Source organism: Loxodonta africana, chromosome 11 (assembly GCF_030014295.1).
Source record: "Loxodonta africana isolate mLoxAfr1 chromosome 11, mLoxAfr1.hap2, whole genome shotgun sequence".
NCBI lineage: Eukaryota > Metazoa > Chordata > Mammalia > Proboscidea > Elephantidae > Loxodonta > Loxodonta africana.
This window is the reverse complement of record NC_087352.1, coordinates 11,224,362-11,241,927: the sequence shown is the minus strand read 5'-3', so window position 1 is coordinate 11,241,927 and position 17,566 is coordinate 11,224,362. Positions and strand designations below refer to the sequence as shown.

The 17,566-nt window shown below is 42.4% G+C and overlaps 1 protein-coding gene across 4 annotated transcripts in view; it reads right to left on the bottom strand.

The window, feature by feature from the left end:
• Positions 1 to 294: 294 nt before the first annotated feature.
• LOC100666522 (zinc finger protein 229) overlaps positions 295 to 17,566 on the bottom strand; it is a 32,302-nt gene continuing 15,030 nt past the window's right edge. For 3 of the 4 annotated variants that reach the window (XM_023543147.2, XM_010586442.3, XM_023543148.2), the window contains 3 exons: positions 16,854 to 16,980; positions 16,501 to 16,596; positions 296 to 16,026 (listed from right to left, as the gene is read on the bottom strand). In XM_023543147.2, the coding sequence (XP_023398915.1) occupies positions 13,832 to 16,026; positions 16,501 to 16,596; positions 16,854 to 16,980 (2,418 nt within the window). In that variant the 3' untranslated portion in view covers positions 296 to 13,831. Of the gene's footprint in view, positions 16,027 to 16,500; positions 16,597 to 16,853; positions 16,981 to 17,566 lie in introns of all 4 variants that reach the window. The other variant, XM_023543151.2, reaches the window with a different exon arrangement.

The window sequence follows — 17,566 nt, the reverse complement described above, 5'->3', positions numbered from 1 at the left end:
TTGGGCCATGATTCTCAGTGGTGTGGCAGTTATGTAATGGTGTAGTTATCCTTCAAGTTGTAATATAATGTAATCACCTGCATGATGTGATCTGATGTGATCAGCCAATCAGTTGTAAGGGGCATTTCCTTGGAGGTGTGGCCTGTATCCAATATATATGTATGTTCTGGCAAGCCTTTGCTGGCATTTGCTCGTTCTGGACCCTGCGTGTACTATGTACTATGTACACTAAGTTGAGTTGAAATACCAGACGTCCCTTGATATATTGTAGAAGGTAGCCAAAAAAAAAAAAAAAACTTAGGAAAATTGGCATGTTAAGAGTGGATTTATCAGGTTAGACCCATAGACCCACACATTCAGTGCCCAGAGGACACACCTTTTACCACAACGGTGAAGAACAAATGTGAATGGAGCGCCAGCAATCTTTTTTTTTTCTGGTTTAAGTGAAAGTTTACAATTCAATTCAGCCTTTCATACAAAAACAGACACACATTGTTATATGACCCTAGTTGCTCTCCCTACAATGTGACATCACACTCCTTCTCTCCACCCTTTATTCCCGTGTCCATTCAACCCACTCCTGTCCCTCTCTGTCTTCTCATCGTGTCTCCAGACAGGAGCTGCCTACATAGTCTCTTATGTCTACTTGAGCTAGGAAGCACACTCCTCACCAGGATTGTGTTATGCCTTATAGTCCAGTCTAATCATTGTCTGAGGTGTTGGCTGCAGGAATGGCTTTAGTTTTGGGCTAACAGAGAGTCCAGGGGCCATGACCTCTGGGGTCCCTCCAGTCTCAGTCAGACCATTAAGTCTGGTCTTTTCACTAGAATTTGAGGTCTGCATCCCACTTTTCCCCTGCACCATCGGGAATTCTTTGTTCTGTTCCCTGTCAGGGCAGTCATTGGTAGTAGCCAGGCACCACCTACTTCTTCCAGTCTCAGGTTGATGGAGTCTCTGGTTTATGTGGCTCTTTGTTTCTCTTGGGCTCATATTTTCCTTTGTGTCTTTGGTGTTCTTCATTCTCCTTTGCTCCAGGTGGGTTGAGACCAATTGACGCATCTTAGATGGCCACTTGCTAGCTTTTAAGAGCCCAGGCACCACTCACCAAAGTGGGATGCGGAAAGTTTTAATACACTTTGTTATGCCAATTGACCTAGATATTCCCTGAAACCATGGTCCCCAGACCCCCGCCCCTGCTACTCTGTCCCTCGAAGTATTTGGTGGTATTCAGGAAAGTTCTTAGCTTTTGGATTAGTCCAGTTGTGCTGATGTCCCCTGTATTGTGTGTTGTCTTTTCCTTTACCTAAAATATTTCTTGTCTACTATCTATGTGGAAATGGAGCCAGTGATGTGAGGCCATGTTTTTTTGACAGGGTGGGGGGTCGGGGAGGCTTGTTCAGGCCAGCGAGGGCAACGTTCCTTGCTTTACTGCTCACATCACGTACAGGTCTCCTTCCACCTCCCTGTCTGATCATGAGGGAGTCACACACACCTCACGTCCCAGGAGGGTGAGGTCTCGCAGGTCAGCTTCGGCGTTCCTTGGAAGCCCTATGGGGCAGTTCTACTCTGTCCTATAGGGTCGCTATGAGTCGGAATCGACTCGAAGGCACTGGGTTTGGTTTTTGGTTATCTAATTAGTGAATATCCTCTCCCTCCTTCTCCACCCTTGTAACCAGCAAAGAATGTTTTCCTCTGTGTTTAAACTTTTTCTTGAGTTCTTATAATAGTGGTCTCATACAATATTTGCCCTTTTGTGACTGACTAATTTCACTCAGCATAATGCTTTCCAGGTTCCTCCATGTTATGAGATGTTTCACGGATTCATCATTGTTCTTTATCATTGTGTAGTATCCCATTGTGTGAATAATGATAATTTATTCATTCATTTGTTGATGGGCACCTTGGTTGCTTCCATCTTTTTGCTATTGTAGAGTGTGGCAATGAACATGGGTGTGCATATATCTATTTGTGTGAAGGCTTTTATTCCCTAGGACATATATCAAGGAGGGGGATTGTTATGATAGTTCTATTTCCAGCTTTTTAAAGAAGTGCCAAATCAATTTCCAAAGTAGTTGTACCATTTTACATTCCTACCGGTAGTATATAAGTGTTCCAGTCTCTCCAAAACCTCTCCAACATTTATCATTTTGTGTTTTTTGGATTAATGCCAGCCTTGTTGGGGTGAGATAGTATCTCATTGTAGTTTCGATTTGCGTTTCTCTAATGGCTAATGATTGTATTTACTAATGTATCTGTTAGCCGCCTGAATCTCTTCTTTGGTGAAGTGCCTGTTCATATCCTTTGCCCATTTTTTAACTGGGTTGTCTTTTTGTCGTTGAGGTTTTGCAGTATCTTGTAGATTTTAGAGATTAGACACTGACTGGATTTGTCATAGCCAAAATTTTTTTCCCAGTCTGTAGGTTGTCTTTTTACTCTTTTGGCAAAGTCTTTGGATGAGCATAAGTGCGGGATTTTTAGGAGTTCCCAGTTATCTAGTTTCTCTTATGGTGTTTGTGCAGTTAGTAATATTTTGTATACTGTTTATGCCATGTATAAGGGCTTCTAGTATCATCCCTATTTTTTCTTCTGTAGGCTTTATCATCTTAGATTTTATATTTAAGTCTTTGATCCATTTAGAGTTAGTCTTTGTACATGGTGTGAGGTATGGGTCTTGTTTCAGTTTTTTGCAGATGGATGCCCAGTTATGCTGGCACCATTTGTTAAAGAGAGTGTCTTTTCCTCATTTAACAGACTTTGGGCCTTTGTCAAATATCAGCTGCTTGTAGGTGGATGAATTTATGTCTGGATTCTCAATTCTGTTCCATTGGTTTATGTATCTGTTTTTGTACCAGTACCAGGCTGTTTTGACTACTGCAGCAGTATAATAGGTTCTAAAATCAGGTAGTGGGGCCTCCCACTTTGTTCTTCTTCAGTAATGCCTTACTTATCTGGGGTCTCTTCCCTTTCCGTATGAAGTTGGTGATTTCTTTCTCCTTCTCATTAAAAAAAGCCACTGGAATTTGGATCGGGATTGCCTTGTATCTGTAGATTGCTTTGGGTAGGATAGACATTTTCACAATGTTGAGTCTTCCTATCTGTGAGCAAGGTATATTTTCCACATATGTAGATCTCTTTCGGTTTATTGCAGTAGTGATTTTTAGTTTTCTTTGTATAGGTTTTTTATCTCTCCCGTTAGATTTATTCCTAAGTATTTTATCTTCTTGGGGGCTATTGTAAATGGTATTGATTTGGTGATTTCCTCTTCAATATTCACTTTGTTGATGTAGAGGAATCCAACTGATTTTTGTATGTTTATCCTATATCCAGATACTTTGCTGAAATCTCTTAGTTTCAGTAGTTTTCTTGTGGATTCTTTGGGGTTTTCTGTGTATAACATCATATCATGTGCAAATAGAGATACTGTTACTTTTTCCTTACCAATTTGGATGCCCTTTTATTCTTTTTCTAGCCTAATTGCTCTGGCTAGGATCTCCAGCACGATGTCGAATAAGAGTGCCAATAAAGGACATCCTTGTCTGGCTCCCCATCTCAAGGGGACTGCTTTCAGGCTCTCTCCATTTAAGATGATGTTGGCTGTTGGCTTTGTATAAATGCCCTTTATTATTTTTGCTTCTATTTCTATTTTGCTGAGAGTTTTTATCATGAATAGGTGTTGAACTTTGTCAAATGCCTTTTCTGCATCAGTTGATAAGATCATGTGGTTCTTCTCTTCTGTTTTATTTATATGATGGATTACATTCATTGTTTTTCTAATGTTGAACCATCCTTGCATGTCTGGTATGAATCCCACTTGGTCATGGTGGATTATTTTTTTGATATGTTGTTGAATTCTACTGGCTAGAATTTTGTTGAGCATTTTTTTCATCTAAGTTCATGAGGGATATAGGTCTATAATTTTCTTTTTTGTGTGTCTTTACCTGGTTTTGGTATCAGGGATATCCTGGCTTCATAGAATGAGTTTGGGAGTATTCTGTCCTTTTCTATGCTCTGAAATACCTTTAGTAGTAGTGGTGTTAACTCTTCTCTGAAAGTTTGGTAGAACTCTGCAGTGAAACTGTTGAGGCCAGGGCTTTTTTGTTGTTGTTGTTGGGAGTTTTTTTTAATTACCTTTTCAATCTCTTTTTTTGTTATGGGTTTATTTAGTTGTTCTAGGTTTTTGTTTACCTCTGTTTGTGTTAGTTTAGGTAGGTAGTCTGTTTGTAGAAATTCATCCATTTCTTCTAGGTTTGCAAATTTGTTAGAGTATAAATTTTCATAGTAATCTGATATGATTCTTTTTAATTTCAGTTGGGTCTGTTGTAATATCACCCATCTCATTTCTTATTTGGGTTATTTGCTCCCTTTCCTGTATTTGTTTTGTCAGTTTGGCCAGTGGTTTATCCATTTTGTTAATTTTTTCAAAGAACCAGCTTTCGGTCTTGTTAACTTTTTCAATTGTTTTTCTGTTTTCTATTTCATTTAGTTCAGCTCTAATTTTTATTATTTGTTTTTTTCTGGTGCCTGAGGGTTTCTTTTTTTGCTTTCTATTTGTTCAAGTTGTAGGGATAATTCTTTGATTTTGGCCCTTTCTTCTTTTTGTATATGTGCATTTATTGATATAAATTGACCTCTGAGCACTGTTTTTGCTGTGTCCCAAAGGTTCTGATAGGAAGTGTTTTCATTCTCATTGGATTCTCTGAATGTCTTTATTCCATCCTTAATGTCTTCTATAATCCAGTCTTTTTTGAGCAGGGTATTGTTCAGCTTCCAAGTGTTTGATTTCTTTTCCCTGTTTTTCCTGTTATTGATTACCACTTTTATGGCCTTATGGTCAGAGAAGATGCTTTGTAATATTTCAATGTTTTGGATTCTGCTAAGGCTTGCTTTATGACCTAATATGTGGTCTATTCTAGAGAATGTTCCATGTGCACTAGAAAAGAAAGTATAGTTGGTTGCTGTTGTGTGGAGTGTTCTGTATATGTCTATGAGGTCAAGTTGGTTGATTGTGGCATTTAGATCTTCCGTGTCTGTATTGAGCTTCTTTCTGGATGTCCTGTCCTTCACCAAAAGTGGCGTGTTGAAGTCTCCTACTATTATTGTGGAGCTGTCTATCTCACTTTTCAATGCTGATAGTTTGTTTTATGTATCTTGAAGCCCTGTCATTGGGTGCATAAATATTTAATATGGCTATACCTTCTTGGTGTATTGTCCCTTTAATCATTATATAGTGTCCTTCCTTATCCTTTCTAATGGATTTAACTTTAAAGTCTATTTTGTCAGAAATTAATATTGCCACTCCCGCTCTTTTTTGATTGTTGTTTGCTTGATATATATTTTTTTCCATCCTTTGAATTTTAGTTTGTGTCTCTAAATCTAAGGTGTGTCTCTTGTAGGAAGCATATAGATGGATCAGGTTTTTTATGCATTCTGCCACTCTCTGTCTCTTTACTGATGAAATTAGTCCATTTATATTCGGGGTAATTATGGATAGGTCTGAGTTTAATGCTGTTATTTTGATGTTTGTTTTGTGTGTTGTTGATGGTTTCTTTTTCCCACTTAATTTTTTGTGCTGAGTAGCTTATCTTTATATATTGTCTTTTCCTCTTATTCTTTGTAGCTGATTTTATTTCTGTTGGGTCTCTATTTTTTTCTTGTATTTTATTTTGATGAGTAGGACTGTTAGTCTCCCTTGTGGTTACCTTAATTTTATCCCTATTTTTCTAAGTTTTTTAAAAAAAGTTTAAAGCTAACTTTTATTTCTTTATATCACCTTGTCTTGCTCTCCATATGAAAGATCTATGACTACATTTCTTAGTCCTTCTTTATTGTTTTTATATTGTCTTCTTTTACATAATGACATCACTGTTTCCCTGTTTTGAGCATTTTTTTTTTTTAATCTTGATTTCTTTGTGTCTGGTTTGACATCTGATTGCTCTGTCCAGTGTTCTAGCCTTGGGTTGAGATCTGATATTATTGATTTTCTAACCAGAGAATTCCCTGTACTATTTCTTGTAGTTTTGGTTTGGTTTTTAAGAATTCCATAAACTTCTGTTTATCTGGAAATGTTCTAATTTCACCTTCATATTTGAGAGTCAGTTTTGCTGGATATATGATTCTTGGCTGGATATTTTTTTCCTTCAATGCTTTATATAAGTCATCACACTGCCTTCTTGCCTGCATGGTTTCTGCTGAGCAGTCCGAGCTTATTTTTATTGACTCTCCTTTGTAGGTGACTTTTCGTTTACCCCTAGCTGATCTTAAAATTCTCTCTTTATCTTTGGTTTTGGCAAGTTTGATTATAAGATGTCTTGGTGACTTTCTTTTAAGATCTACCTTATGTGGAGTTCAGTAAGCATCTTGGATAGATATCTTCTCATTTTTTCACGATATCAGGGAAGTTTTCTGCCAACAAATCTTCAATAATTCTTTCTGTATTTTCTGTTATCCCTCCCTGTTCTGGTACTCCAATCATTCATAGGTTATTTCTCTTGATAGAGTCCTACATGATTCTTAGGGTTTCTTCATTTTTTAAAATTCTTTTATCTGATTTTTCTTCAGTATATGGGTGTCAAGTGCTTTATCTTCATTCTCATAAATTCTGCCTTCCACTTCCTCAATTCTGCTCCTCTGACTTTCTATTGAGTTGTCTAATTCTGTAATTTTATTGTTAAGCTTCTGAATTTCTGGTTGCTGTCTATGGATTGTTGCACCTTATTAAATTTTTCATTATGTTCTTGAATAACCTTTTTAATTTCTTCAACTGCTTTATCTGTGTGTTCCTTGGCTTGTCCTGCGTATTGCCTGATCTCCTTCCTGATGTCTTGAAGAGTTCGGTATATTAATCTTCTGTATTCTGCATCTGGTAAGTCCATGAAGGCACCTTCATCCAGAAGATCCCTTGATTGTTTTGAGAACTTGTTGAAGCGATCATTCTGCTTCTTCATGTGATTTGACATTGACTGTTTTCTCTGAGGCATCTATAAGTTATTGTACTAGTTTATTTTATTTTTGCTTGCTGTATCCTAGCTTCTTGCTTTGTTTTGTTTTGATATACCCAAATAGGTTGCTTGAGTGAGCTAGCTTGATTAGGTATATTAGCCTAGGAGTCCATTCACTTTTCTTGTATGGACTCAGCTCAGGTGTCCAGGTAGTTGATCACCAAGTGTGTTGTACAGGCTATGTCCTACAGTGTTGGGGGCAGGGGTGATTGCTGTAGGTACCGGTATCTGTTTGCAGCAGGGGGTCACGCTCTGAACATGGGAGGGGGATGACAACCATCACCTAAGTGTCTGTGAGGAAAGTGCATCCCTTTTCCCTGGAGCACACAGGTGGGTGGGTTCTGCAGATGGGCCATGGGCATCCAATGCTTTTGGTTGTAAGGAATGGTAAGTACCAGTTATCCTTGGACCCCTGCCGCAGGTGGCTGGGTGACCTGAGTGGAGCCACCAGTCCTTAGGCCCCTGATATGGGTAGGTGAGGACCCTGTTTAATAGGCAAAGAGGTGTCAAACATCAAACACCCACCTCTCTGCCTCACAGCTGAAACAGTTGCAGTCTCCCAACAAGGGCCTATTCTCCTGACAGGCCTGCAAAGGTCCATAAAGGAGGGAAAGGTATTCAATGTCCACAGACCATTTATGCCTGGACGGGAGCTGCTTCTGTCCTGAGCTCCCCAGATTAGTGGAGCTGGCAGATTATCGTTTTCCAAATTGTAAATTTATTCCTTCTCCAAGGCCAGGTGAATGGCTCAGAGCACACAACAGGACCTATCTCAGGCCCAGGGAAATTGACAGCCACTGAAGCTGGGCTTCGGGGCAGGAGGGGTGGTAAAATATACACAAGTACTTAGCTTTTGCCGAGAGCACGGTTCTTCTCCAGTTCCGGAGGTGTTAGTATGCTGTGGAGCTGGATGTTTCTCTCTGGTAGTTGACCATTAGCCTGCTGGCAGCCCCTCCCAGGAATGGTGCCTGAGGTTTCCCCCGACTTCAGGTCCAGCAATTCCTCTCTGCTTCTGAACCATCTCTTCCTCCCCCTTCCGCTCAGTCCATTTTCTAACTTTGCCTTTGATGTTCAGGGCTTCTAGCTTGTCATAAATGTAACCTGTTCACTTTTTTGTTGTTGTTGTTGTAATAGGGTTCACCAGAAGTGTCTGACTACTCCGCCATCTGGGCCCCACTCTCCAGGAAGTTCTCTTTATCCAGATATTCTTGATTTTTTGGAAGCTTGCTTAAGCCTCTGTGGTCTGTCTCTTTATGTGATTTGATGTTGACTGTTGTCTTTGAGCTTACTGTGTCCTAGCTTCTTGTTTTGTTTTGATATGCCCAAATAGGCTGCTTGAGTTAGCTAGTTTGATTATTGGCACCTCTGAAGCTCTAATGTCCTGCTGTCATGTGGTTAGAGCTGTTCCTAGGTACGTGAGCCCTGGAGTCCATTCACTTTTCTTGTATGGGTTCACCTCAGGTGTCCAGGTAGTCAGTCACCAGGTGTGTGGTGCAGGCTCTCACCTACAATCCTAGACAAGCAGGGGTGATTGATGTAGGGACAGGTATCTGAGTGCAGTAGGGGGTCATGAGCTGAGCAAGGCAGGGTGCTGACAACTGCCCTGGAGTGTCTGTGAGGAAAGCATATTCCTGTTCCCTAAAGCACACAGATGGGTGGGTTTTGCAGCTGGACTATGCGCACCCAATGCCGTTGGTTGTAAGGACTGGGAGGCACCACTTATTCTTGGGCCCCTGTCATGGGTGGCTAGTGTCGTGGGTGGAGCCACCAGTCTTCACCCCGTTGTGGGTAGGTGAGGACCCTGCTTAACAGGCAGAGTGGTGTCAAATATCACATATCTGCCTCTCCAACGTGTAGCTGAAACAGTTGAAGTTAGACTTCAGGTATATACCTTGTTGTACTGTGCAAATGAGGGCCTATGCTGTTGAAATGGGCCCACACAGGTCTATGCAGGGGCAAAATGCATTCAAAGTCTGTGGACCCCTTATGCCTGTACCTAGGCAAAGGAGTTTTTTCTGCCGAGTTCCTGGCTTAAGCTGGCAGATTATTTTTTCCTGTTTGTTAATTTGTTCCCTCTCCAAGGCTGGAAGAATGGCTCAGGGCGAGTGTAGTGTGCTTCTGGCCCAGGGATACAGCCAGTTGGGACGCAGTGCAGAGTGGGAAGGGAACAGGTACGTGGGTGAGAGATTTTTTCCAAAGGAGTATTTTTGGAACCACAAGACAGGCTAAACACAGATACTTATCTATTTGCTAGTTTAGGGCCGCTTCTCACTTATTCTGGAGGGGTGAGCACACTCTCCACTGTTTGTTCTCTCCCGATATAGAAAACATGTCCCAAACACCACTGCTCACCCTCATGGCACTCGTGCCAGTGGAATCGGCCCTCAAGGTGCCAGTTCCCGCTGGGTCAGGCCTGGAAAGTCCATGCTACTTCTGAACTGTTTCTCACTCCTCCTGCTGTTCAGTCCAATTCCTCAAATTTGCTTTTGATGTTCAGGGCTCCTAGCTTGTCATATATCATGAGTTCACTTGTTTTTTCATTCTTTGTTGTAAGAGGGACCACAGGAAGCATCTGACTACTCCGCCACCTTGGTCCCCCCCCCCAGCATTCTTGAAGACTGCTGTGATTTCTATCTTATGTAAGTCAGATTTGACAGTGAAAACTGCCCTAACTGAATTAAGACATCTAACTAACTACAATAGGGCTGATTGGACACCGTGGTGATAGGGGCCAAGTGCCAGCACTCAATCGACAAGACAAGGTGAGCTTGATTACCATACTGGACAGCAGAGTCAAAGCAGTCATCAGAATCGTCTGACTCCTATGGACTTAAGGCATTGGTTACTTAGGCATGGTGTCACTAGGAGTGAAATAGATAGGAAATGTACTCTTTATATAATCTGTACAAATGGAGGAATTATAGGTAAAGTGAATGGCAGTTTAACCTCAAATGGCCAGAATGGAGAGTCACAGTCCATTGATCAATTCCCAGATCTGAGCAAGCTTATATATCCACAACCCCTTGAATGATGGGAGGCCAGGTCCCCTTGAGGAAGGACCCTACTACATTGCCAAAAATTCATATTGAAAATCTTTCTCCCTGTCTTCCCCAAAGGGATCTATGACCTTTTACAAGCGTGACTATTCATTGGGGGAAAAGGAAATAATCAGACTTTTAGGGGTTTACCAGATACTGGCTCTCAACTGACACTAATCCTGTAGTGATTTCCCTATTTCCAGATATGCATAATTGCAATAGATATACGCAGCAGCAGGCAGAACCCCCACATTGTATCTCTAACTAGTGGAGGAAAGCTATTATGATAGGAAAAGCCAAGTGGAAGCCATTAGAACTGCCCCTACCTAGGAGAATAATAAACCAAAAGTAATAGCACACTCCTGGAAGGATTGCAGAGATTACTGCCACCATCAAAGACTTCAAGGATGCAGGGGTGGTGATTCCCACCACAGCCCTATTCAACTCACCTATTTGGCCTGTGCAAAAAACAAATGGATCTTGGAGAATGACAGTGGATTATTGTCAACTTAACCAGGTGGTGACTTCATTTGCCACTGCTGTTCCAGATGTGGTTTCATTCCTTGAGCAAATTAATATATCTCCTGGTACCTGGTATGCAGCTATTGATCTGGTTAGTGGCTTTGTCTTGATTCCAGTTTTAAAGGAACACCAGAAGCAGTTTGTCTTCAGCTGGCAAGTCCAGCAACACATCTTCACTGTCCTGTCTTAAGGGTATATCAACTTTCCAGCCCTATGTCACAGTTTAGGCTGCAGGGACCTTGACCGTCTTTTCCTTCCATATCACACTAGTTCATTACATTGATGACATTATTCTAATTGGACTAAAAAGTCTCAATGACTCTGGACATACTGGCAAAACATTTGCATGCTAGAGTGTGGGAAATTAATCTGATAAAAATTCCAGCCCCTTCCACCTCAGTTAAATTTCTAGGCAGCAGTAAAACCCCTTTCTGGGATCTCACTGTAGAACAGCAAAACGAAATTCTCCCAAAGGGCAGAATTTTGAGCAGTGCACATGGTTGTTCACTTTCCTTGAAAAGAGAAATGGCCAGATGTGTGATTGTACAGTGATTCATGGGCTGTGGCCAATGGTTTGGCTGGATGGTCAGGGACTTGGAAGGAACATGATTAGAAAATTAGAGACAAAAAAGTATGGTGAAGAGATATGTGGCCAGACCTCTCTGAATGGGTCAAAGAATGAAGACATTTGTGTCTCACATGAATGTTCACCAAAGGGTGACCTCGGCAGAGGAGGATTTTAACAATCAAGTGCATAGGATGATGCATTCTGTGGAAACCAGTCATCCTCTTTCCCCAGCCACTCTTGTCATTGCCCAGTGGGCTCATGAATAAAGCGGCCATGGTGGCAGGGATGGAGGTTACGCAGGGGCTCAGCAACATGGATTTCCAGTCAACAAGGCCAACTTCACAACAGCCACTGCTGAGTGCCCAATCTTCCGGGAGCGGAGACCAACACTGAGTCTCCAATACGGCACCATTTCTTGAGGTGATCAGTCAGCAAACCTGGCAGAGGTTGATTACATTGGACCACTTCCACCATGGAAAGGACAGCATTTTGTTCTTACTGGAATAGACTTACTTTTGATACAGATTTGCCTTCCCTGCATGCAATGCTTCTCCCAAACCTACCATCTATGGACTTACAGAATACCTTATCCACTGTCATGGTATTCCCCACAGCACTGTCTCAAACCAAGGGACTCACTTCACAGCAAATAAAGCACAGGAATGGGCCCATGCTCATGTAATTCACTGGTCTTACCATGTTCCCCATCATCCTGAACCAACTGGCCTGATAGAACGATGGGATGGCCTTCTAAAGACACAATTATGGTGCCAGCTAGCTGGCAATACTTCGTAGGGTTGGGGCAGTGCTCTCCAGGTGGCTGTATATGCTCTAAACCAGCATCCAACATATGGTGCTGTTTCTCCCATAGTCAGGATTCATGGGTCTAGGAATTAAGGAATGGAAATGGGAACAGCACCACTATTACCCCTAGTAACCCACTCACAAAATGTTTGCCTCCTGTTCCCACTGCCCTGTGCTCTGTGGCTCTAGAGGTCTTAGTTCCAAAGGAAAGAATGCTTCTACCAGAGACACAACACTGAATCCATTGAACTGGGAGTTAAGAATGCTGCCCAACCACTTTGTGCTCATCATGCCTCTGGATCAGCTGGCAAAGTGAACTGCTGTCTGGTGTGACTGATCCTGATTACCAAGGGAAAACTGAATTGATGTCACATAATAGCAATGAAAAACAGTATGTCTGGAATATGGGAGATCCATTACGAAGACTCCTAGTACTACCATGCCTTATGATTAAAGTCAATGGAAAACTACAGTAACTCAATTCTGACATGACTACTAAGGGTCCAGATCCTTCAGGAATGAAGGTTTGGGTCACCCCATCATGCAAAGAACCACAACCAGCTGACGTGCTTGCTGAGGGCAAAAGGAATATGGACTTGGGGGGGAAAGGTTTTTCTAAATACCAGTTATAACCATGTGGCCAGTTGCAGAAACAAGGACTGGAACTGTTAGCAGTATTCCTTACTTGTATACTTTCATCAAATATTTTTATTTTCTTCACTTACAAAATATAAGATGTAGTAAACAGGGCTAGTGTGTTTTCAGTTGTATGCATGTTACTTGTATCACATTAGGTACACATATGATGCAAATATATTCAGAGATTGTGTAAGGTTTAAGGAGATGTGTACAGGTATCAGTTTGACAAGGGGTGGATTGCAATGGTTAAGGTTGTGTGCTAACTTAGCTGAGCCATGATTCTCAGTGGTTTGGCTGTTGTGTAATGATGTAGTTTGTAGGTTATGTAATGATGTAGTTATCTTCCAATCTGTGATATAATGTAATGACCTCCATGATGTGATCTGATGTGATCAGATTAGTTGTAAGGGGAGTGTCCTCGGTCTGCATCCAATATACATGGATATTCCAGCAAAGCTGGCTGGTTTTTGCTCTCTCTGGATCGTCATCACCTGGCCTCCAGTTCTCAGGATTTGAGTCAACAGTCTGCCATGCTGTCCGCCAATCTTGGGATTCATTGGCCTCTGCCGGCTATGAGCCAGCAGCCTGCCATCTGACCTACTGATCTTGGGTTTGTCAGCCCCAGCAGCTACCTGACTCAGGAGAAGCCTCCTACCTGATGCCTGACCCACAGACTTGGGACCTGCCAGCCTCTACAGCCATATGAGACATTTCATTGAGATAAATCTCTCTCTCACTTGCTGCATACATATATATATCTGTATGTATACATATATATGGAAACCCTGGTGGCGTAGTGGTTAAGAGCTACAGCTGCTAACCAAAGGGTTGGCAGTTCAAATCCGCCAGACGCTCCTTGGAAACTCTATGGGGGCAGTTCTACTCTGTCCTATAGGATCGCTGAGTTGGAAACGACACGACGGAACTGGGTTCTTTTTTTATATATATGTATGTATATATATATGGCTCATTGCTCTTGCTTCCATAGAGAACCCAACTTAAGTGCCATTTTTTTAAGGATTATTCTGCTGTACAACAGAGTCTTGAAGACTAAAGTTTGTGACTAAAGTGCTCACTCTATCAAAACTTCAGATCTTCCCTTCCTCTGTAGATGAGCTGATGACTCTGAAAAATTCAGCCTCTAAAGCAGCCCTTCATACACATCACCTTCATAAAGTCTTTCTCCTGCGTTGGCTCTCAAATAAATATAATGTCCTGAGTTCTAACTAGAGTCCTCAACTTACATCTACTTATAACATTTCTCACTTAAAATGCACTCTCTGATGATTTCGCAGACGTGAGCTTTGAGTGTAGCTTTTCCCGCACTCCTCACATTTATAGGGTCTCTCTCCTGTGTGGACTCTCTGATGGACCTGAAGAGAGGAGCTTTGACTAAAGCCCTTCCCACACTCTTCACACCTATAGGGCTTCTCTCCCGTGTGGACCCTCTGATGGCCGTAAAGATGTGAGATCTGACTGTAGCTCTTCCCACATATATCACACCTATATGGTTTCTCTCCCGTGTGCACTCTCTCGTGGCTGAGCAGACCCGAGCTGAACCTGAAGCCTTTTCCACACTCAAAGCATGTGTAGGGTTTCTCTCCCGTGTGTAATCTCTGATGGGTGCGAAGATTTGAGCTGTAACTGAAACCCTTGCCACATTCATCACACGTATAGGGTTTCTTTCCTGTGTGGACTCGCTGATGTTTGTGAAGATTTGAGGTGCACCTAAAGCCCTTGCCACACTCTTCACATTTATAAGGTTTCTCACCTGTGTGGACTCTCTGGTGAATGAGAAGTACTGAGCTATAACTGAAGCCTTTGCCACACTCAGGACATTTATAGGGTTTCTCTCCTGTGTGGACTCTCTGATGAATGAGGAGGTCAGAGCTGAAAATAAAACCTTTACCACACACATCACATACGTAGGGCCTCTCTCCAGTGTGGACTTTCTTGTGACTGTGAAGGTCTGAGATCCGCCAGAAGCCCTTCCCACACTCGAGGCACGTGAAGGGCTTCTCTCCGGTGTGGACCCTCTGATGGACTTGGAGGTCCCAGCTTCGGCCGAAGCCCTTCCCACACTCACATTTGAAGGGTTTCTCTCCTGTGTGCAGTTTCTGATGCATGAGAAACCCTGCGCTGTAACTGAAACTCTCACCACATACACCACACTCATAGATGCGCTGCCCCGTGTGAATTCGCTGATGAGCTTGAAGGTACGAGTTGTAACTGAAACTTTTACCACACTCGTCACATTGGTAGGGTTTCTCTCTTGTGTGCGTTTTCTGGTGACTGCTAAGAGGTGAGCTACAAGTCAATTTTTTTCCATACTCGACACAGCCATCAAGCTTTTCTCCTAGGTGGATGTACTGGTGCTTATGCAATGCGGACTTGGCACAGAACCCTTTGCCACACTCATTGCATGTGTAGGGCTTCTCTCCCGTGTGCAGACTCTGATGGACTTGAAGTACGGAGCTGTAACTGAAGTCTTTTCCACACTCGCTGCATTTATATGGTTTCTCTCCTGTGTGGACTCTCTGATGGACAAGCAGGTTGGAACTGCGGCCAAAGGCCTTACCACACTCCTCGCATTCATAGGGTTTCTTTCCTGTGTGCACTCCGTGGTGAATAAGGAGAACGGACTTATACCTGAACCCCTTCCCACAGACATCACATTTGTAGGGCATCTCATCTGTGTAGACCTTAAGAGGGTCAACACTTTGCCTGGAGCCGTGATCACACTCAACACTTACAGCTGATAGCCCTCCTAAGGGGATACTTTGGTGTCTGTCAGGACAGGCACTCTGCCTCACGTATTCCTGATATCCATAGGGTTCCTCTTCCAAGTGCACTCGTGGATGAGTGGGAGGGTTGGAATCATCCCTGAAGCCATTTCCACCTTCCTCGCTTTTAAAGCCATTCTCACTAGGGTTACCGTGACAAAGTATTGCCTCGCCAACACAGTGATTTTGATACTCATCGCATTTATAAGGTTCAGACAGTCTGTGATCACCGTGGCAATGTGATATCCAGCAGAAGCCATGATCATCCCAATCACGTTTATACAGTGTATCTTCCATGTTGATTTTTTTACACCCTCCTTGAACATTCCAAGGCTCATTCACAATGGCCCAAGATTCCTGAATGGGGACCGGGCTCACACTTTTCCAGGCTGGAAACCCTTTATTTTCTACACTGATGGGACCATTCTCTTGAAGACTGTCCACCACATCCTCAATCTGAAAACACTGAGTAGATTTGTCCTCCCACCCTTGACAGTGAGAAGCATCTTCTGAAAACTGGAAATCTTTCCCCTGAAGATTTATTGGACGGTCCTGAGTCCCAGTTAATTCACCAGTCACCTGTTCCCACAGTTTCCAGTATGAAAGCTCTTTGTATAAAAGGACTTTTAATTCTTTTTCTTGAATATACTCAATATCCTTTTCATTCTTGTCTCCTATGGGGTTTAAGACAATTCAGAGATGAGAATAAGTTAAGGACTGGCTCAGCCATTTTAGCCTTTCAGACTTGGACTAAATACGGCTCAAGACCATAATGGCCTAGAGAAAAATTCAGCTTTATGTGTCATAACTATCAGGTCATTTATTTTTATGTCTGAGAAAAGGAAGAGGCTCCTATGAACGAGCTTTGAAACTAAATGCTAATATGAACATATGATGTCTCATCATTGACTTGCACAGCAAAAGGAATTCTGAACAGATTTTTACAGAGAAAATCATTTCTCTAATCATGTTGCTATTGCTAATAATATGTAATACTATGATGTCACTATATATATATATATATACACACATACACACGCACACATCATTGTACATACGGGCAAGATCAAGGGTGGGCAATGGGGTATCTGTGCGGCAAGCTCACCTACTCACTGCCTTAGCCGGGCTCTTATCTCCATGGCTCTCACCTGGATAAGCATCCATTACAGCTTCTCTCTTCGTCACTGAAGTTTCTTTATCTTGTTCCAAATGGAGTATCTTATCAGATTTGAAAGGCTGTTGCCCTGAAAATGCAAGAAGATGCAAGGTTTAGGCTCATTTTTGAGATACAAAAATAGTTTGAAAATGTAGTCCCAATCCCATGATCTTCACGCCTTTGAAGGACAGACAGGGAAAAGATCCAGGACTGGCCAAATAAAGCAACTTAGAACAGGTTTACAAATAAAGGTTTTAACCTGGGTAGGAAGACCAAAACATCCTCTCTAGGGAATAAAAACACTGCAATAAGTTAAGTTTCAATACCTGGAGAGATTCCCCTTACCCGCAGAGACCAAGTTCCTGAAGCTCTCCAGCATCACATCTCTGTATAGCTTCCTCTGGTCACAGTCCAACAGCTCCAGCTCCTCCGCGGTGAAGACCACAGCCACGTCCTTGAACGTCAACGACTCCTAAAACGTGAAGTCCATTAACACAAACATCCACTAGATGAAAGATAAATTTGGCAACATTAAGAAAAGTAGACAAGAAAGCAGGAAGTTGACTGGTGTGGAGTCACACCAAGTGTTATTACTGTTTGGTGCCAATAATTTCAAGCCCACCAATTCATCTCCCCTGGCTAGCCAAAGATTAAAGCAAGGAGCATTCTTTGCTCAGTGTGAGTGAGCACTTCTGAGAGTAATTCCCAGAACTGAAATGGCTGAGTCACAGAGTCTGCACAGGTTAAAATTTGACTCTAATTTGTAGACCACCAACTTTTCCTCCAAGACGAATGACAACTTACAGTTCTAACAGTGCCTAATTACAAGTGTCCATGCTACACCTACTCCACGTGAGTATTATCACTGCTTCTGCCAGGTCAGAGTTCCTCACCAACCACGCCCTCACCCCACCATCAGCAGCTGACAAATCCTGCTCTTTGCCGCCACCGACCAACCAGTTGCCTTTGAGCCAATTCCGACTCATGGCAACCCAATGTATGCCAGAGAAGAATCGTGCTCCACAGGGTTTTTGACAGCTGATTTTTTGGAAGCGGGT